Genomic DNA, 22,815 nt, shown 5'->3' on the forward strand with positions numbered 1-22,815 from the left:
TTATTTTTCCAGCTGTCAGATTGTCATAGAAAACAAAATGGACATTTTGTTGTGTTGCTACCCTGGGGTAGTCAATTTTTTTATGCTACTTTTTATTAATAAGAACATTGGTTTTAAACGATTTAGGGGAATTTTAGCTTATTTTTTGCTTTTTAAACATCAAATATTATTTAAAATGACATAAAAATAATCGTTTTATGTAAAATAAAATTTGTTTTATTTTTAAAGTTCATTTATTTAATAACTCTTAATAAATGACCCTTTACTTATCTACTATGTTGTGTCAATTAATGTTTCCGCGTGTACAATAAAACTTTAAAGAAATTAACAAATTGCTTTTTGAAAAAGTTATTTATCTTACATTCGTGTTATGGTTATATTTTTCGCGATCTGGCAACATTACGCGGTGAGTTCACGTATACGCGCGGCGAAAGTGGGGACTATCGGACACAGTCCGATATATTCAAATATGATTCTACGCTCCTTCTGGACTATTCTTAATTCTATGTTGTATGATTCTTCTGTACGTGTGAAGTCACTGAACTCCTCCTAAACGGCTAAACTGATTTACGAGCAGTTTTCAGAGAAATGTAGATATTTGCGCTGCACGTGTTCGACAATATTAAAATCTTCAATCTATATGTAAAAAAGAAGTTAGGAGCATAATGTTTTATTCATAGATTTACCAGGGTTGCATTTGAGGAGAGTGCAAGTACAAAAAATGGAAGAATGTTGTTTTTTTTGTTTTTGAATGTTTACAAACAGCATTCGATTTTTGTGGATCTCAATTAGATTCTTTCCTTAAGCTCCTTATAATTTCTACCCATTTTCTTTTAACTGAATTTTTGGTAATATTAAAATAATATTGAATGATTATTCAATACATTCTTAAAAACCGTATTCCTACATAAGTGCAGCCCTGTTGGTGAAAAAAGCAGTGTTTGACATTTGCAAAAAGAATTCCATTTTTCCAAAAAAAATATTTTATGTTTTGGAATTCACCCATAAACAAAGTACCTAGGTACCTACTTAAATTCAATATTTGAATATTAATGATTCATTCATCACGCGTACAGAAAAAAATATGTGTACGGTTGGTGATATTGTATTTTTTTTGCTTTGGGCAACAGCAAATCACCCATTGTCGAAACGAAAAGATTGAAATGTCGAACTCAATGTAAAATATACAGGATGTTCTTTAAACCCTGTCACATCCGAAACCACGATGATCAGTATGAGCAAGAATTCATATTGGCACAGACAATTTACAAAAATAAAATATTAAAAACCCAATGGTTCCTTACTTCTGCAGGGGCGAAACGAGGAGAGAGGAGGGGGGAGTCTGGTATACCGGCGCCCTCCTCGCTTCTCCGCTTCAGAAGTCCGCAACCATTTGTTTTTTGTAATATTTTCTTTTAAAAAAAATATATTCGTTATAAATATTTTTTAAATATGCTAATATGTCTTCTTGCCCATACTGATCATCGTGGGTTCGGATGTGACAGGATTCAAAGAACATCCTGTATATATAGTTTACAGAAAATTAAAATATAAAAAATACGTTTGGTGAACCAGCTCATAGCAGGCAAGCCAACGTTTGGACAGGACAACGACTGTCAGGTCCGCTAGTACATTTATAAATTCAATGAAAATCATTTACGTAAAATAAATATACACGGTATTTCCTAACAAAATAAAACAAAACAAAAGACTCAGGCAACCTTAACAAAAGATGTTCAAAATATTATCTTTAACAATGGAATATGTTTTTTTTTTTTAAATCAATTATTTTGTTAAATGAATGTAATCTGTAAGGGTTTATAAATATTTTTTTAAATAAAAAAATGCATTTTAATTTGCGTTGCCCTCGAAAATTGGAAAAAGAAGATAGATAATTGCTGATTACCTACGATGGATGTATTTTATATGGGCCGCTGTGCACGTGCAAACCACGAGCCCACTACGTCACATCGCATGATTGACCTATTTCACACCACGGCAAAATCTACACAGCATGATAAAATACGATACAATGGATCGATACTCATTGTTTTAAAATTATCTATTTATTTAATGCCCTGCAAACGCAATAACTTGTACACTATGTGACCGACTAATCTCCAGTCAATTTTCTTTTGCAAGATTCTTACCTGAGAGTACTCGCTAATTTTAAATAATGATTTTAATAAAATTATCATTAAAATCTCTATCGTTAAGTTTTACTGTATTATTTGAATCGGGTTGTGTTGCGGACTCACGGATCAGAGGTTCAAGGTTCGAACCCCACTCTAACCTAATTTGATTTCCATTTTTTAAATTTGAGTTATTTACAAGTCGTTGAAAACGGTCACCAAAATTTAAATATTAGGGTAAATTATAATAAAACTCATATTTCTTTTTTAAAAAATAATACATTAACCAAAGCGTTTTTATTGATATTTTTACTAAAGTCATTAACTATGGAGTTTTATTTAAAAAACGAAAAATACGAATATTTTTTGATAGGTACTAACAGTGGTACTAACAGTTGTACTAACGAATCTAATAAATGTCAATCCACTATAATTGTACTGTGCCGCTGTTTAGATTAAAATGACATATGTAAAATAAACTATTCTCCGTCAAGTATTACGCGGCTAGTTAGTTTATTTTGTAATAATGAACAGAATTTAGACACTAACATGATAAAATTGTATTTTTATTTATATGTACTTGTTCAAAGAAAATATAAGCACTTAGTTATACCTTAACTAATAAACATTGTACGAAAATAATTTTAAAAACAAACATTGTTATAAAATCCGGGTGCTTTCCGATAACTCTCTACCTATCTAAATTGATGTTTGTTTTTAAATTTTAAAAGATTGTGGTAAATAATTCTTTTGCGGGCGGTGATGTAACATCGTGTTACCGCAAGTAGAAGACGGAATATTCTAAAGTACAGATATTTAAAAAGAAAATAGAAAATGGAGATACAGTTAAATAATTCCTTTTCCATAGTCAACAAAAATGGCGTCCCCCACTGTCAATAACCGACTGAAACTCTTTTTTCGCAAACCCGGTCACAGAACAGCGTCCCTGTCTTTCTTGTTATGAGTCCTATTTTTATGCTCACTCTTGCACAATATTATACATATTTATTGCTGAATTGGAGACAAACTCATTATTGTGGCAAGGATAAATATTTTTTGTATCCAGCATAGTTTTACAAATTTTGCTTTAAAAATCCGATGTGAAAATGTGCATTTGAAAATTAAAGCTTCCTCATTAAAAATAAAAGAGAGATATATCAAGTCTTTTATCGTATGTAGACTAGTGTGACATCTACACAAGAGTCAATAAAAACCATCGCCATTCCACGAACCGATGCGATAAACCCAGCATCCGCAATCTCTCTTGGCAACCCATTAAACATCTAAAGTCCTTCATGTTACAGATTGCGCTGAGAGTTGCCTGGATTCTTGTTTTGGAGAGTTTGAAACCTTCATCTCCCCTAGTAGGACAGCGATGAATTTCGTCACAACGCTGAACATGTATTCGGGCACCAATTTATCTGGCGCGAGCAGAGTAGTGCGGCGCCCGGGCTCTGCGTTCATTTGGGATTCGTCTTCCTAGTTAGTCGCAGCGAACCCCAAATTGTGATCTTTCGGGCCTGTATCTCAATCATAAATAACTATCGACGTGCTAGTAAGCGACGTGATAACAATTTCTCACCATGGTTGTTTATTGTATTCGCCATCACAATGCAACATCCGTAAACACCTAATATTAAATAACAAAATATTTACGTTTTGCGACGTATAATCCTGCTGCGCAATCACATATTTGAATTTAACCGGTGTAAATATGGAAAAGATTCCTAAACTTCTCTCTAAATCAAGTCTTTTTTGATACCAAAATATATAAAAAATTATAAATTAACACTTTTTTAACACTATTCTAAATTGTTTGGTTTCTCTTTTTTTTTACTCACTAAACTTAGAATTTGAGAAAAAGATTTTTAAAACAAATTTTACTTTATTTTTATTTACATCACTTTTCTTTATTTTGTCCGGGAGTATTTTTTATTTATCATGCTATTTATTTCATTAAGCAGTCCCCATTGTAATTGTAATTTGATTTTCACTTTTTTGTATCAGATACTCCTTCATATTTTGCAAATGCAATATATAGTATGATTTTTTTTAGTAAACGCCATTTTTTCGCCAGTGAACTTTATTTATTTACGATAAAAAAAAAAACTGACACGAGCGTTGACTTAAAGATTACACATCTGCGTTGACTTATGACTGCGATAACTTAAGTATGTTCATTATTGTTCATTGTGATTGCTCAAATGATTAGCATGTTTTTAAGCACGTCGATAATTATTTGTGATTGAGCTACTGGGGTGCATTCGAACTTAGTTTTGTAAAAAGTAGCTAGTCCACAATGAGCCAGATCTCAATTCCATGTTCTGCTAAAAACAGCCAGACCGCTTTCATCCAAAAAACTCCCACCCAAAACACTTAATTAGGTTGAATTGATCAAACTGCATTAGTTCTATTTTCGTTTTTGACGCAGTTTTATACACCATTTGACGTTTAATCATCAATCTGGCCATTATATTAAGCAATGCGTCGTCGCATTTAAAAAATAAAAATCTTAAAATTAATCACTCTTTAGGGGGTAAATAAGATCCAGAATACTACCACTGGAGTAAATAAAGAGCAAGGCAAGGGTTTCACAATAAACATGCAAATAATTTTTATGTGTGAGAGTCTAATTTTAATTGCATAGGTCATTAACGAAAACAAACTTTTTTAATAGTAGCGTTTAGTATTTTTCAAATAATAACAATAATTTTTCAAATACTCTCTCAAATCACTGAATTTCTGTCTACAATCCAAATCATTTATTACAGTATTATAAAAAAAACATTTCACTATAATACTCTCAAACTCACCAATTTTATTCCTTCGACTTTTCAGAAAAAAACAAGAATCAAAGCGCTCACGCACTCCTACCACATAATTATTATTGTATTATTAACATATATATTATTACGTGTGAAAATAAAATTAAAAAAATCAATCTAGTGCGATAGAAAATTCAATTTAGTACATTATGAACATACATTGTTTTTATGTACATACACAATTTGATTGGTTAAAACAATATTTACCAATAGGCCCTCCTGGTCTGGAAGGCTTCCCAGGCCTTGTAACCGGAGACGTTCCACTCGCCTGTCCGGACCCGTCGGGAGGGGGGCGCGGCTGCAGCCCGGGCTTCGCCCCGCCTGGGAACATGCCGCAGCTCTTCGGGAAGTACAATTCCTTCCATGGGGTGATATGACCCTTCTTTCTCGGTGCGTTATCTTCGGGCGTGGGTTGCCTAGATATTTTTATACAAATTTAAATAAACAATATAACAAATATTGCATTATGAGAGAATTTGCGAAGTGGAAGAAAATAAGTCGAGCGAGCAATTGCAATATTGCGTAGTACATTATGGTAGAGTGGTATAAAAAAGAAAGGAATTAATACATTGAGGAATTTCAGTTTTTTTTTGTTGATAGACTATTAAAAAAAGTCATAAAAATTCCACCGTCGCTATGATTTTTTAAAGTCTTCGTAATTTTGAAATTACTCCGCCCGTCACAAGTTTTGGTCGGAGAGTTCCGCTGATCCCGCAAACCGTAAATCTATCACAGCACTCTATGACTGAATGATTTGGAATAACTTGTTACGTCGTTCAACATAGCTCATTTGAAAATCTTTGTGTTTTTTTTTATACATTTTCGATAAACTTCAATTTTAGCGCGTGTCAGAAAACATTTTTTATATCCAATTTCCTGGACTTCCTCATTGGTGTTCCCGTAGATAATTCCAGAACGTAGGCACTGAATATTATACGACTACTACAAAACGTCGCCAACAGAATGCTTGACAAAAACCACTCTTCTGATTTTATTCAGAATTTTAACATAGATTGAGAATCTTTTTGAGGAGACAGTATAAAAATTAAGGCAAACTTATAATATAAGAAATCACACTGATTTGAGTCTACTGAACACTTTATTTTATTTTTACAAATATAAAAGCTAAATTTTCGTGACAATTGTTTCGCCTTGTTAGGGCATTTTCAAACGAATGTCGGTTTTTAGTTTTTTTGTTTTTATAATTGTAAAAATAAAATTGAGTGTTCAGTAGACTCAAATCAGTGTTTGATTTCTCATATTATAAGTTTGAATATGGAGTTTTACAAAATAAACATCAATCAATAAAAATTAAGGCATTTACAAGGCATAATATAAAATTTACACTAAAAATGCATTATGTAACTTAGTAGACGTTATAATAATAAATATGTACATCTCCTTTCCCCTCCTTATCCTCTCTTCAAGCATGTTTGTCCTAATCCCGCCCTATTTACAATAACTTACTGTTGTGTCTTAAAAATATATGAAAATTCTTTGATTTTTGAAAAATATTTACGAGTACATGAAAATAACATTTTTATATGTATTTATTTAATATGTAATATATTTTCTTTACTAACTTTGTATACTTTGTGGAAATCTGATATTATCTCTGAGTAATTACACTATATCTGTTTGATTACTATAAATATGTATGTAGAACTGTTGATTTCCCAAATAAAATAGAATAGAATAGAATAGAATAGAATAGAATAGAATAGAGTAGAGTAGAGTAGAGTAGAGTAGAGTAGAGTAGAGTAGAGTAGAGTAGAGTAGAGTAGAGTAGAGTAGAGTAGAGTAGAGTAGAGTAGAGTAGAGTAGAGTAGAGTAGAGTAGAGTAGAGTAGAGTAGAGTAGAGTAGAGTAGAGTAGAGTAGAGTAGAGTAGAGTAGAGTAGAGTAGAGTAGAGTAGAGTAGAGTAGAGTAGAGTAGAGTAGAGTAGAGTAGAGTAGAGTAGAGTAGAGTAGAGTAGAGTAGAGTAGAGTAGAGTAGAGTAGAGTAGAGTAGAGTAGAGTAGAGTAGAGTAGAGTAGAGTAGAGTAGAGTAGAGTAGAGTAGAGTAGAGTAGAGTAGAGTAGAGTAGAGTAGAGTAGAGTAGAGTAGAGTAGAGTAGAGTAGAGTAGAGTAGAGTAGAGTAGAGTAGAGTAGAGTAGAGTAGAGTAGAGTAGAGTAGAGTAGAGTAGAGTAGAGTAGAGTAGAGTAGAGTAGAGTAGAGTAGAGTAGAGTAGAGTAGAGTAGAGTAGAGTAGAGTAGAATATAATAGAATAGAATAGAATAAAATAAAGTAAAGTAAAATGAAATTAAATGAAATGAAATAAAATGAAATGAAATAAAAAAAAAAAAAAAAAATGAAAAAAAAAAAAATAAAACGAAATTTAAAATATATATATAAATATAAAATGTATGTTTTTTTAAGTAGAAAAATATGTTAAATCTACCCGTCGGGTCGTCTCGGTTCCCTTGTGAGAACAACTCGACTGTCTACTTAGGCTCCTCGAACCTGCGTCTCCAGTTGTTAGCCACGAAGTGGAGAAGTTCCTAGAAAGGTCCACAGCCGAAATTCCCTTCCGCAGTAGGCGTAGTAGGCAAACATCAAGTTGCATAGTAGAAGTAAAGTATAATTACCCGTCGTTTCGGTCCCCTTGTGAGAACACCTCCACCGGCTGGTTGGGCTCCACGACCCTGTACCCCGAGCTGTCGGCCACGTAGTGCGTGGCGCGCAGCAGGCCATTCGGGTCTATGTAGCCGTAGCAGCCGTACGTCACCCCGTCGGGCCCGCGATTCTCGTGGTGAAACTGGCCGTTAGGGCCGAGCTCGTATCCGAACTCATAGGCACCTGAAACCGGAATAATCGATAATTAATAACCACACTACATAATACTCGGTAAAGTAACAAATTGCAGTTCGCTGTCGAGGAAGCATGTCTTTATACACGCGTATAATAATAATTGTTTTGTTAATTTTATTAAAACGTAAATATTTTAAACTGCCGATTTTGCAAGCCCAATTTGATCATGGGCAGAATTCATTTGCGTAAGAGCGCTTGGAAAATTTTAAAATTGAAAAGTTAGAAACTAGGAGACAAATATAGATGTGATATACTTGTACAATATATTTGAGGGATGAAAGCCGAGTGAACGCGGTTGAAATGCGATCTCTTAGACGAATGTGTGGGAAATCAATGTATGACAGGGTTACGAATGACGAAATCAGGCGAGAGTGAGACAAGTATAATTGATAAGATTAAGAAAGGGTCTCTGAGATGGTTTGGTCACGTAGAACGAATGGACGACGAGAGAATGGTAAAACAAGTATATATGGCAAAAATGAACGGCAACGTTAGACGAGGACGACCAAGGAAGACGTGGCATGATCAGATAAACCAAAATCTTAAGTCTGGTCATGTCAAAAGCAGACAGAACCGAAGGGCATGTATGACAAGATGTATGAATGTGGAAGAGGCTAGGATTGTATGCCAGGATAGACGTGTGTGGCGGTCCATTCTCTGCCTACCCCTACGGGGAAATGGCGTGATGGTAGTAGTAGTAGTAGTACAATATATTTCACAATAATGTTGATTCAGTGTTTTATATTGAAAATGTGTCATTGTACGTTCCTCGTAGGCGTCTGAGATCACCTGATACATTTTACCTTCCAATTTTTACAAACAATATGGCACATTTTAACCCTCTTGCAAGAATGTTAAGACTCTTTAACAAAATAAAAAAAAAGTTAACATTGACATTTATCATGATAGAGCAAATGATTATTAAGAAAATATTACTATGTGTCTTAAATCAAATGCCTAATTTTTGTGTATGTAAATGAATTTTAGTTTATTTTCTTACATCTTATATGTTCTTATTTTCTCTTTTCCTTTCTTTAAAAAAAAGTAGTTTCTTCTGTTTAACTCAATTTTATTTCTTTAACTCAATCTTTATTCGTATCTTTCATTCAACTTTATCTTTATTATAACTTCAATTGATTTTACACACTTATTTTATATAATTTATGAAAGATGGTGGAGTTCTATAATTGAGAATATGTGTAAAAAATGTTAGTAATGCTTACTTAAAAATTACATGTATTTTATGCATCCTTGTTGAACTTCTAAATAAATAAATAAAAAAAAGAATAACAAATTCAAATATGTTTCACTTTAAAGCCAAGTTTTTGAAATCAGTTCGTCATTTCATTTTTTTTTATTTTGATTTATTTATTTAACAAATTTACGGACAATGTTCAATTTTAACAAATCATACAACGAAAAACAATAATAATAAAGCAATAAATAATAGAAGCAATACAACAAAGAAAAATAAAAACAAGTTAATACATAAGACAGGTATTATGGAATCCAGGTTAATTCTAAAAATAATATACAGTCAATTTATTGAGAGTATTTCTTCAGTCTATTTGTAAAAAACTCAATTATCAATCAAAATAATAAAGATCTTGATTTTCATTTACAAATCTAATCATTCTCAGTAGAGGCGCATGGAAACCACAATTAGTTTTATGATGACCGAGGAACAGAATTTCATTATTTCTGAGTCTAAGTGAAGGAACATCTCTCAAAAATCTATAATATTATTTTATGTCAACCATGTTAAAAATGTGATTCGTCTAACCCATAAATATAAATATTAAAACACATTTTTCTAAAACAAAAATATTTTATTTCATATCTTTTAATCTCATTCATCAAAATAAGTATCACTTTCCGTTGAACTGTTGTCCCTGCAATTATCTCCCAAATTTAATTTCACTACCGAAAAGACCATCTATTATTACAACTGAGGGCAATACGAGAAAATAGAGCTTAAGTTACTATTTTCTGAACGTACTTCATTTTAAGTGACCATTACGCATAATAGTATGTTTTTAAAAGTGTACATATTTTTAAAGACCGGCGTTAAAATTTTCGTCGATTTAATTTAATTAATCGTATTTCGAACTCTTCCAAATGAATACATACAATATAATTCGATATTTAATATAAAGTCGATATTGTCGATCTATAGTTTTTTCGGCAGTACATCACTATTGCGGCGACTGCAATAATAAAGTACAACATTTGTTTCTTATACTTAGCTGTCAATATTTTAAGAACTTCATGAGCATGTAAACGTCAAAAGTATCTTCTTAAATCGCCTGTAGTAACAAAAATAATTCATAAATACAGAAACAATTAAAATAATAAGGTTAAATAAGGTATATATAAAAGTAACACATAATTATAGATAAAATCCAGAAAATAATATGTTGAAAAAGTAAGAGAATCTTGTAACGAAAAACTCCCTCGGAGACGTGAAAAATGTCAATGTCCAAAATAATATTGTTCAACATAGAGATAGTCCTTCCAATAGGCTTAACTATTGGCAGGTTGGTCCTGTATATTGGAATGTGAAACAGTCTATGCTGACGCTGTCTAAGGTAATTATCCGGAATATAAAAGCTAATGCTCCGCATAATTTCAGGGTGGTCGATAATATCGCGCAACAATCGAAAGAAGTGCGTAGTTAAATACACATTTTTTCTGGTCTTCAAATTGCTATAACCAAGCATACCCTGGAGGAACTCAGTGGGATAAAGTCATGGATAATATCCGCACTCCCTCATTTAGGAAAACCGAAGAAATTTCTTCTGAACCGTCTTCACCATAAGAGAGCACTTCAACTCCCACGGTCCCCAAATCATCGAGCCACTCTCGAGTCTACTTCGCATCAAAGAGTTATAAATAATTCTCTTCCGCTACATTTACGAAATGTCGATTTTAGATATGACGACCTTCAAGTGTAATCTTTGTTGAATTCGGTCATGCCATGTCGATTCAGGTCTTACTCGTTTTCTGCATCTATTGATATTCACACGGTTTATTTTATTTGCCTTTCTTTCGCCGTCCATTCTCTCTGCATTTTAAAACCAATGAGCTACTCATTCAGTTTTGTCGATAATGCTCGCCTCAGCCTCGCAAACTAAACGGATTTGGACACATTCATTTTGGCACATTTGCCTGAACGGCCTATTTCGGCAGCATTCAGGATATTTTTATTATTTGTTTCTAATTCCATAATTCACTTGCATGCATCAGTGTCGGTAAATATAGTAATAATATATTGTATCAATCATAATTAACTCTCTACGTGATTATATCCAGTAGTTGTCTACAAAAAATTAGAATACTTATGATGTTGTTGGCAATCTCTTACTTGTTTCAAAATTCGCTTCCAAATATTGCGTTTTGTCCTTGTCTTCGATCGCAACGATAACCTCGTTCCCGTTCCCCGGACTGTCCTTAATCGCTCTGGTTCCCCGGTTACCCGACAACAGTGCTGCCAGGACCTGTAACGAAAATTGACGTTGTAACAATATATCCTAAGATCATATGAAGAAAAATAACAACTATGGTAGTATAAGTAGTAGTTAGGAATAAATAATAACATCTGAAGAAACGGCTCGGATTCAGATTCCGATTTGTCTGAAAAGGAAACATGTGAATCATGTTTACTGCCAGTGACTACGTGTGCATTGGAGACCGTGGTACTCACAAAAAGAGATTTAGGAAAGTTCAAATGCACACAGCGATCCATGGAAAGATCCATGCTTGGTATAAGCCTAAGAGACAGAATAAGAAACGAGGAAATTAGGAACAAAACCAGAATAGCCATGGGCCGGACATGTTGCGAGACAAGACCTCAAAAAAGGCCCGACGACATAGCTGATGTGGGGGTAAAAATTAGCTGCAAGCAGCAACCAACCGAAAGAAATAGAAGGATATGGAAGAGGCCCATATCCAGCAGTGGAGGAAAGAAGACTGAAGAAGAAGAAGAAGAAACGGAAATTTGATATGCAATTATGTATGTGAGATATTGAATACAAATTAATGTTCGTTTGGTCGAGTCTTTTTCTTTTAAATTACTGTAATATTTTAGAACATTGAATGATTTACAGGTATCTCTCCCATTAGTAATTTCCGCGTAATAATTAGTATATAAGTATTTTTAATTTCGTAACGAAAATTGTATGGAAAGCTTACCAATACACATTGTTATGATCAAATATTTAGAATTTATATTGCAGTGTAGAATGATTTTGGAAATCAATATTTCGTTTCCGCTTTTCCATGAATCGAAACTGAGACCTCAGATGTATTAATCAAACGCGTCAACCACTACCGACCACTACCAACCATTATCTCTACTTTATTTCACTTTTCAAGATTTTTATCCTGTTTTTCATTGATACCTAAAGCGGAAGAGTGATTATCTTACCTTCTATATTACCAAAATCATCAAGATCCGTTGCAATTTGAGTACGTACGGGTGCGGACTAGGAAATAGTGAGCATGATGTATAATTTATTATATATTTGAAGCGTGTATTTTTATTAATTATACTCTCGCTTCCTCTACATTCATACATTTTCTGTTATGACTAGATAACACTTATAATAATAACACAAAATAAAAATTAAGTTTAATCAAATAAATCTGCATCGAGTTCAAAGATTTAAAAAAAAAAATAATCAGAATGAATTGTCACGATGTTTTTAGAAGTTGATGTGGAATCAATGAACGATTCAACAAAATTATTTAATGAAAATATTTTTTTATTTGAGTATATGAAGCAAAATTTTTGTGGTTTGAAAAAAACCATGAAATAATTTCGTAGACACAAGGTCCTTCAGCCGTAGCTGGGGTAGTTTTCTCAGATTTGGCAAGCAATATTTAAATAAAATATTTTTTTATAACTGGAAATAAATTTAATTAAAACAGATATCATGCGATTTGTTTGTTTACTCGGAGCTTCAAGTGTAACTGTAAGTAGAATCAACAATTTAAAGATATTGAGTCGGAGGTGGCTAAAAATTCCCATTGGAGCCGGTGGTGCAACGCAATGTTATCGCATGCGTAAATCGAGATATTTTGAAATATACGCTAAAATACCAAATTATTTCCAATGGTATGTGTTAAAAATGATCTTCATTCTAAAAGTTTATATAAAACAAAAAAATAAAGCATATTCATGCAAAATTAAGTTGAAATTGTGTTCATTCCTTTTTAAATTTCGCCGGCGTGCACCCCGCTCGCGTTTGGTCGTCAACTGAATTCCCAGATTACACATACGACTGAATAAGGCAGGAAGTAGCCGGCAACCGGGAGACTAGAAAGTATGCTTTGCTCAAATAATAACTCATATTTGAATGTAAAAAAATCTATCAAATTTTTATTAAAAATAAAACACTAGATTTTATTACGATAAATAAAAACGTTGATAAAACAAATTCTTAGAATAATATTGACATAAAACCTAAAAAATAGCAAAAAAAACCTTATAAGAAACAAAATAATAATACGTAATAAGTGAAATAATCAAATCATAATTACACATGCATCAAAATGACAACATAAACATGTTTTTTACAACTAGTTACGAACAAAAATTTTAAATATTTTAAATGAAATAATTTTTACAACCGGTGTTGGTTCTACCACAAGGTTAAAAAAACGCTTTTAATATAAGTACTGTACAACACTTTGTTATAACTTCAAAAAATAAACATGGATTTAAAAAAAAAAAAAAATCCATTACAAATCACTTCTTCAATAAACGCTTATAAAAAAATAGGGGCTGTCCAAGAATTATGTCAAACACTTTTAAGCATTTTTCAAACTTTCTATGAAAATATTTTGCGAACTCACTCTTAAACTGTTTCAACCCCCCTCCCCCCTTCTATTTACTTGTTAATATTTATAAACTGGTTCTAATAAGAAAAGAGAATTTGATTGAATTTTTACACGAAGTTACCATTCGTGTGAGGAGAAACTATTAGTTACTTATTAATATATTGACAAAGATGATTTGACTGATTGAAAGAACTAATGTATTGATGTTTGTGAAGTTAAAGAGCTGGAACCTTTATTTATGCGGGTGAGAGAATTTCATATCTCGAATCAATAAGGAAGCAAAGTTGATGAAGATGTTGGCGAAGTAGGAACTAGTTTCATGATTGGTAACTACTTATTTCTGCACGATGAAATCGAAACAAAGTGTATTGGGCAGGTGTAATGCCCTCTGGCCGCTTCCGCCCTGCCTCCTGTCTACTGTAAACCCCGCCTACGGAAAGCTCGTTAACTCTGTCAGTATCTGCATCAGAATGAAAATATTGCTTAGCGGAAAACCTTTTCAACAAGTTGGATTTTTTCTTTTTTCCCTACTTTTAATTACAGTGCGGTGTCGATGCGTGAAAATGCTAATTTTGTAATGCGAACATTTTGTGCGAACGTTTTGTAACAAATATAATATTTTTTTTAGAATAACGAACCAACACAGAAAATTTCGTTCTTATACTCTTTCTAGAAAAAAAAATGGAAATCGGTTTAGCTTCGAGGTACGGAAAACGGGACAAAGAAACGTTTATTTTGTCTATTTTAGTCGGGCATAAAAGGTCCGACGAGCAGTTGTCTTTTTCACACAGTATCGGAGAGGCATCTGCAAGACAGTGACAGAAAAACTAAATTATTTTTTTTATCTATCAAAACTCCCTTTCATCACATATCCTCACAATGAATGTAATCCAAACAAAACTTAAAAATAATAATGTGAATAACTTTATGTAATTTTTACAAAATACTTTTTTTTTCTTTCTCGGCAATGCACCCAAATTTGAGTGATACAAGTCATAATTGAACAAAGTTATTAACGAAAGTGGAAAAAAATAAACAAGTTATAGAACAGGGCAGAACTACAAAATAATAATAAATAATAGGGTAAATCATAGTATTGGCGGCACCCCCCCGGTAATTGGCACTCTCTTATTTAAACTAAAAAAAGATGGTTGGTAATTTTAGTATTGAAAACGAAGTACTTAAATTTTTCAAGTTGAATTATATTCTTGAATACTGACCACAATTAATCGTTGTTATTTCGTTGGTATTCCTATTTAAAACCATATGTCTATGTGCTCTATTAAAACGTCCGAGAAATCGAGAGTTTGTTAAGATTTTTTTAAGGATATAGTTGTGTTGAACTTTAATTTTCAGCTAGGTAAGTATAAAACTTACTTCTATTATGTTTACCAGTGATGAAATATATTTATTAAGCTAGTTTTGTATCAAATTTGATTATCATACTAAGAAATTATCTTTTTTAATGGGTGCCAAATATACAAAGAAGAAGAGGTACAAAATCAGAGATTGGCACTGTGCCAATAACTAATATGTTGTAGTGTTATTCGTTGATATTTGAATAATTTGGCCATTCAGTATTTAACATGCATTATTGATATTTTATTTGTTTATTACTTGCGACAAATAAAGTTAATTATTTTAGCATTTAGTACAAAAAGGATCGGCTTTTATATAAAAATAAATACCCACTCCGAAGAATTCTTTCAATACAATTTTTTAAATAGAAAGAGCGTTGTTATCTCCACCTGATTCGGATTGAGTTATACTTTGTATTTTTGTAACAATATTAAATCCATTCAATAATTATAAAAAAAAATACCACGTCAACGTGAGGTGTTAATAAGGTGGTTCACTGCAATATTTACTGTACCTGAAGCGTAAGACTGGTCACCTTACCTTCGTGTAACAGGTTCTTGAAATGTGCTTCATCGGATGCTCGATGCACGAATGGGTGCAGATAGGGGCATTAATTATAAAAATGATTTACTTTGTAAAATAAAGTTATTTGTCACGCACCAGACAGATTTCATTTGAAGAAAAGTAAAAATGGGGTTTTATTCACAGCTTCAATTCAGCGGTAAAAAAATATGTTTCCATAGTAAAGTTTTACCTGGTATACGCTTTGGAGATTCCTTTTTCTAACTGAATGTAAAATTTCTGTGTCACTCCACGAAGCTTCATTTTTTTAGAAAAAGATTTACTGTTTATCGTGGATCAACCAGAAACATTTTATGCACTTATCAATTCACAATTATGTACATATCTATTCTGAAGTTTAAAATTTTTTATTCACGAATAAAACTTTTTTTTTTGCTTTCACAAACAACTTCAAAATAATAATTTCAAATATGCGGTAGATCAAAAAAAGAATAAAATAATATTCCGAAGATTCTCGGTAAAAACCATTTACTTTCATTATTTTGCTAAATTTTTAATTCCTCATGCTTTTGTAAAATACTTTATTTGATAATTCTGTGGCTTGGATCCAAAAGGGCCAATTTTTTTCTTACCAGCATTTTATAGACGGCCGATATTCATTTAAATAAATATTGATTTGACTATTTTATATGCAAATACATATGTGGTAATGTTTTTAATTAATTTTCGTTGTCAAACAAATTATTCAACACCACAAAATGGCTTAAAAATTATTCTCCTGTAATATGGCGAATTTTATTATTATTGAATTTAATTTTAAAATTAAAGGGCTTTTACAAAAATAATACAGGTCAGTACAAACATAGTTATAATTTTAAAATAAACAACGCAACATAAACCAAAAATTCATGTTGCAACGCAAAATCAAAAGTAAAACTTCGAGTAGTAAAAAAGTGAAAAATAAGGATATAAAAAGCAAATTGTATTTTTTTAAAGAATGGTATTAACAAATGCATATTAAAATGAAAATGAAAATAAAATTACGGTAAGTGTATAAGATAATGATTTATTATATAAAAAATATATGTTTTAAAAATAGTATAAGATATTATAATGTGAATCGAAAACAGAAAATAATTGCGTAAAAAGTAATGTTTTATGCTGACTTCAATAACTAGCTTGAAACAATGTATTTAAGACAGTTTTAAAATGAATAATTGGTGTTTAAAAATATCGTTCCAATCCTAAAATTATTAAAATATTTTGAGGATTGTAATGTTCGTGTTACCACGTGTGAGTGCTAGTTTGTCACCTGCGTCTGCCACAGTCAGGCTTTCCGGCGCAATTGGGAGGCCGCCCTCCCGAGAAGAGCCAAAAGGCAAGGTCGGAATTTAGGGGCGCGACCACACCGGCTGCAAATCAACCTCAATAGCCCTGAAAATTAATTTTCCACCCCCTCAAATGGTCAAGACAGGCCAAGAGCCAGAGGGAAATGCGGTGTTTACTGTTTAGAGACCGAATCTCAACTGATTTATTATTTGAAAAAACACATCTTCAGTATAGTATAGTCTAGAATTTAAGGGTTTGTGGAGTACAGGGTCTATTCAGATCACTGCTTTTTCATCTGACTGATTTGACTCGGATTGAATTAGTGGTTTGGTAATGTTACGGAAGGTGGGTGTTTAACCCTTACGCTGCTACGCAGTTTTTCAAGAATCTAATCGGAAATCTTATTATTAATACATTTTAAAAATATTTTATCGAATACGTTGTTTTCCAAACACACTACTGTTTTAAAAATTAATAGCAATTCCAAGAAAAATCTTCCATTTCATAAATATCTAATTCAAGCCCAGTGGAGTGAGCAAAATAGACAACTCGTGCCGCCCGCAACACATTCTCGTACAGCGGTTGTAAACCCTTTCTTAATTGAAAATAAAAACAAACGAAAATTATCTCGCACAGCAATCTCAAGGTGCATTGTTGTAATAGTTATTATTGAAACGACAGTATTATGATGTTTTTTTTGTTGATTGCGGGGCAAAGTGCCCTTATTATCAAACCTACCACTTCCATCAATGCATGCTAAACAAAATTTGAGTAAAATATATCTTGGATGATTCATATGAACAAGTGACGTCGTTCAAAGTAGTTCGTTTTTATTAAAATATTATATATTATTTTTTATTAATTTTCAAGAAACTTTGCTGCACAATTTAATGTTCGAATTTTCACAGCGCGTAAGAAAACATTTTTTGCATTAAATTTTCCGTAGGGCTGAAATAGGTACGAAACTGAATAATAACCCGTCGAATAAGTAATTTTTATGTTTTGAAAATGTTTTATACCACTGACGGTTAAGTGCAACAAGCGGTTCCCGAATTCATTTACCCTTTTGGGGATTATGACGTCAGCATCAGTCTAGTTAGAACTTTATGATAGGGATTAACAACAACGATATATCGTTGTTTAGCAGTCTAAGGGTTAAAAACGAAAATAAAAATAAAAAAATTTGCAGACTGCTGCTGGATTTTATTCTTAAAGGAGAACCTCGCGAAATCTCTTATACCGGGCGGGGTTAATTGACGTCGTAATCTGAGAGTATGTTTATGGTAGGGGTTAGGGTATGCGGCTAGTCCGCAATATATGCGTTTTGACAACGCGATAATAAACAGGTATAAAGGGGTACACCAGATTCTTGTGAAGTTGTGTGATGCGTACTCAATGTGGGGCCTTTAGCGAAATGTGTAGAGCTTTGTTTTTAAATGTCAGAATCTTTTTTAGGCCACGTGGCCCCATGTGGGAGCTGCGTATGTGATGATGGGGCTATTTACTGTTTTATATATGAGTAGTTTGTTATTTATTGAGAGTTTACTGTTTCTTCCCGTCATCGGGTAGAGAGCAGATAGTACCTCGGAGGCTAAGTTTATTGTAGCATCGGTATCCTTTTTTTATTTTTTTTCCATTTTTTTTGCACCACAACAGGCCAGGAGGCCTAATTACAGTGGTGAATTACATCACAGAGCACCCAGGCTTGAGAAAAATCACATTTTTAATTTTTGTGTTCTCACCGGGAATCGAACCCGGAACCTCCCGTGCGTCAGTCAAGCGTCTTGACCACTACACCAAGAATTCCTTTTACACCTGAGTTTAGAGTCTAGGGTGATACCTAGGTATTTAAAAGAATTTTTCAATGAAATAAAGAGTGTGGTAGCACTCGTACTGGGGTTTTCAACGTAACGTCAGTTCCTGCACTATTTTTTTGTGACTAAACACAGTGGGGATATGACTCGAGAATATATTGCAAACCAGTTAATTCACAATTTGTCAGCCTAAGAAGAGATTATCGTCTACTTGGGCGATAAATTATGAATTTGCAAATGTCAAAAATATCTATATACTCGTATATGTGAATGATAAACAGTATTTTTTTTGTGTTTTTCTTCTCTTTAATATCTATTAATATATTATTATATTTCAATAAATATGTATATAAATAAAAATTAATATATAAAATATGTTGTATAATCTCGGACCCAGTAGTGAGCCCTGTGGGATTCCTGCCATGATAGTGCGCTCGGTTGAGTGATGAGAGTATGAGAGTTTAGTTTGATGTTAAGGTAGTTAGCTATCAGCTGGATCATGGCCAGGGGAATGCCGTGCTTGTAGATTTTGTATAGCAGGCCGGTGTGCCATAGTCTATCAAATGCTTTGCTGATCTCAATTGATAGAACCGCGGTGTGGTGGTGCTGGTCGAGTCCTCTAATTATTTGTTCCATTACGCGAAGTAATTGGTACAGTGTAGAGTGGTTAACTCTAAACCTGAGCTGCTTCTCTGGAATTATCGACTTTTCAGATACTATATACTTCAACCGATAAAGGACATTTTTTTCCTTCTTCATTATTTTTATACTAGGCATAGTAGTCCCCAGATAAGAATGACTACGCTAACACATATTTTACACTACGGCCACTATGTTAGCTTAGGCATTCTTATCTGGGGACGCCTGTATCTACGTTAAAAATGTATTCAACACTGATTTAAGAGTCCTCACTAGGATAACATATTCTAAAGAGGACTGTGCAGTGTTAAAAATTAAATTTACATTGTTTGCATACCACTCAAATATTTTGTTTATTTATTCTATGCTAATATGCTTCATTGATCACATAATAATAATGCTTTCATGTTACCTTTACCTTTTGCTCTGTATAACTTAAAAACATTTTTCTGTTTTTTAATTTACTTGAAAAATTAATTAAAATACGTATACAAATATATTTATAAATAGGTGACTCGGTTTACCCTAAAGATGGCTCGTGCAATGGTAGCCGAAACGACGGAACAAATCCAACAGACACGGTATCACCCAAAAAAGAAACAAATAGATATATATATCTATATAAATATATAAACGTATATATTATGTATACCTTTACATGCTCTTAATATTCCTGAATGAAACCCCTCTTCTACAAGGACAATCTAAACAAGAAAATTAAGCAAAGTTTGGTAATGTATTATATGTGGTTTGTATTGTTGTTTGGCTGTGAGACTTGGACTCTGAAGGTGAACACTATTAACAGGCTGGAGGCTTTTGAGATATGGTTATGAGATATGACATTTGCATGGCTTAGTTAATAATAAATACTTTTTTGCTCTTAAAAATCATCGATCCGGTTCGAATCTACGGCCTTACTCAGATTAACTTATACGCGGTAAAATATTTGGCAATGTGCAATAAAAAAAATATAATGTAAGCAGGTATCTTGCAGTTGCGCAAGACACTAGGAGAGAATAGTAGTAGGTAGAGGTGCAAGCTGAGAGAAGTCGTGTAGAATCTTCAACGTAGTGGGTGCGGATCAATGGATATATTTGAGTAAGTTTAAACTGACGTCATTTCTCCAAACACGAATATATTTCGTCACATATTGTTGACCCTTTTCCAACCATAGTTCATTTTAAACAACACGAACTTTGAATATTATCGGCAACGTAAGTAGATATACTTGCCATATTTTGACTGTTCGAATCGACGCATCGAATCTGCATTTTGCCAGGTTTACAGTAGAGCAAAAACAAAACTTGAAATATTTTTTAAGAAGCTATCAGATACTGTAGAATTGCCAAACATGTGTCAATTAAAATACGATGGATAATAGACACATGTTTGGTAACGATAGATAATAGGCACATGAAATACAATGTAGTGTCATATGCACCATAAGGTGCAGATAAGGGTTCGATGGTGATGATGAATAATGATTGTTATTTATTTTTTATTATTCTTTTTTTTTCAAGTATTACGTAAATACAAAATATATGTATATTGTTACAAATATGCTTAATAATTCATTTTGACAAGCCGGTTTCACGCTTTAGTGGGTTTCATTATTTTTTATTTTTTATTTTCTGTTCATGTATGTATCTTCTTTAATAAAAATAAATAAAATAAAGTTAATTATTATTGTAATATTTTTTTTATTTTTTACGTGTGGAATGATGCGGAGTGGCTATTTCAATGTAGGTACGCTTTTTTTTCTTCTTTTTTTGACACTGTATTTAGTAATGTATAGAAAACTATAATTGGCCTATAATTTTGGTTTATTTGTAAAAAAATATTTTTTCGTTGTAATAGCTGCTGTTTTTTTTAATAAATAAAAAAAAAATAAAAAAATAAAAAATAAAACTAATTGAAAAATACAACAACAGTAAATAACTCTGAAGTTATTTGTAAAAACAAAACATTCAGAAAGTTTTAAAATAATTGCAGTATCGACACTTGAGTGCTCCTTATTTTTCAACTTGATTATTTTTTAATGCATAGGGTCGAATTTTTTTCAAATTTCAGTTCACTTGGAACACAGTTACTCGTGCCGCCTTGGATCGGAAGATGTTCATATAAGTTACGCTGGAGTAGCGCGCGGGCGGCACGCACTTTCTTTGTCGTCATTCAAATCTAATTATTTTCGACATCAACAAGATTGATTTAATTTTTTTAAAAGTCGGTTGAATTACAAAGTGCTAAAAAAGTATATTCTTAGTCGGGGAGGCAAACCACTCAATAACAGGTGTCAAATTACCTTAAAATCGACAAGTTCTCGGGGTGTTGTTTTTAAATATTCGTGAAGTTAAATAGTTGACTGACAGTAAAACCGCTAATCTAGATATTCGCGAGTGTATCACTTCCAAATTGTATTAAAAAACTTGTTAATCTTCATATGAATAATATGTATTACGTTTACATTTTTAGTAATATAATAATTTGTGTGTGATTAGTTATTTTATGTTATGTATAATTTTTATGTGACAGCGTTAACAATAACAATATGAACATCTATTTCAACAGAGAGGGAAAACATTTTTGAGAAGGGAATATGGAAATCTAGGCATTTACACGGCTTATGACCTGTCATTGGCTGGTTTAAGTGGCCACTTTACACACTGTGTAACATTCACCATTCTGCCCATGTTTGAATATCCACATTTCCTCAACTCTTCCATCTGTTGACTTTTGTGAATCCAGACAGTGAATGAAATCCAGCCAGTCTGCAAGCATTTAGACATACTCAAACATTATTGTATAACATTATTATGTTGTAGTCTCTAATTGGACGTTATGATATGTATTTATAATATTCTTGTATCTTATAAATTTATAAATATCTGTTGGCTTTACAATGAAATAAAATAAAATAAAATAAAAATAAAATCATCTTTGGCGGGAACTTAAAAAAAATAGCACAAAGTCCCGAGAAATTCATAAATGGCGGGCGGAAAAATTCCAAATGGATTTGGATAACTTATTTAATATCGCACGCATAGATGCCCTCGAAATAATGAAGGTAGAGGAAGATAAAGTGTTCTTGTGGAAACAAAGGGAACCAGAATGTCCGCGCTGTTTTAATTAGCTGAGAAATAAGAAAGAACACGGCAACGCAAAATGGAGGAAGAAAAAAGAAAACTAACTGCGTCTACTTCATTATATGATTTTGAACAAGAAATTAACAAATAGTTTTGGTGAAGAAACCTCGCCGAATACATCAACCGCTGCTTTAGTGACTGAAACGTCAGAAAAAAGAGGGAGAAAGTATTTTATTTAAGCAAAACTAAATGCGGCTTTAGGTAAATAGATGACAGCTGAGTATTAGAGACTTTGTTTATATTCTTCGGGCCGTCATAAAAACGCTAGGTCTCAGCGTAGACGAATATTTAATTGATAAATCGTCCATTTGAAGAATTTGATTCGAAAATTCAAAGAAAAGGAAAGGGCAGAAGCTATAAAG

General features: G+C 32.6%; 1 protein-coding gene across 3 annotated transcripts in view; it reads right to left on the minus strand.

Annotated features, from left to right (window-relative positions):
• The window catches only part of LOC148282511 (uncharacterized), a 107,874-nt gene that overhangs the window by 19,253 nt on the left and 65,806 nt on the right, over window positions 1-22,815 (minus strand). For all 3 annotated transcript variants that reach the window (XM_088224978.1, XM_088224977.1, XM_088224976.1), the window contains exons 2-4: window positions 11,171-11,303; window positions 7,584-7,794; window positions 5,165-5,373 (exon numbers count right to left, since the gene is read on the minus strand). In XM_088224978.1, coding sequence (XP_088081104.1) covers window positions 5,165-5,373; window positions 7,584-7,794; window positions 11,171-11,303 — 553 coding nt within the window. The remainder of the gene's footprint in view (window positions 1-5,164; window positions 5,374-7,583; window positions 7,795-11,170; window positions 11,304-22,815) is intronic.

Source organism: Micrasema longulum, unplaced genomic scaffold, assembly GCF_059751315.1.
Source record: "Micrasema longulum isolate JH-2025_06_02 unplaced genomic scaffold, ASM5975131v1 h1tg000322l, whole genome shotgun sequence".
Lineage (NCBI taxonomy): Eukaryota > Metazoa > Arthropoda > Insecta > Trichoptera > Brachycentridae > Micrasema > Micrasema longulum.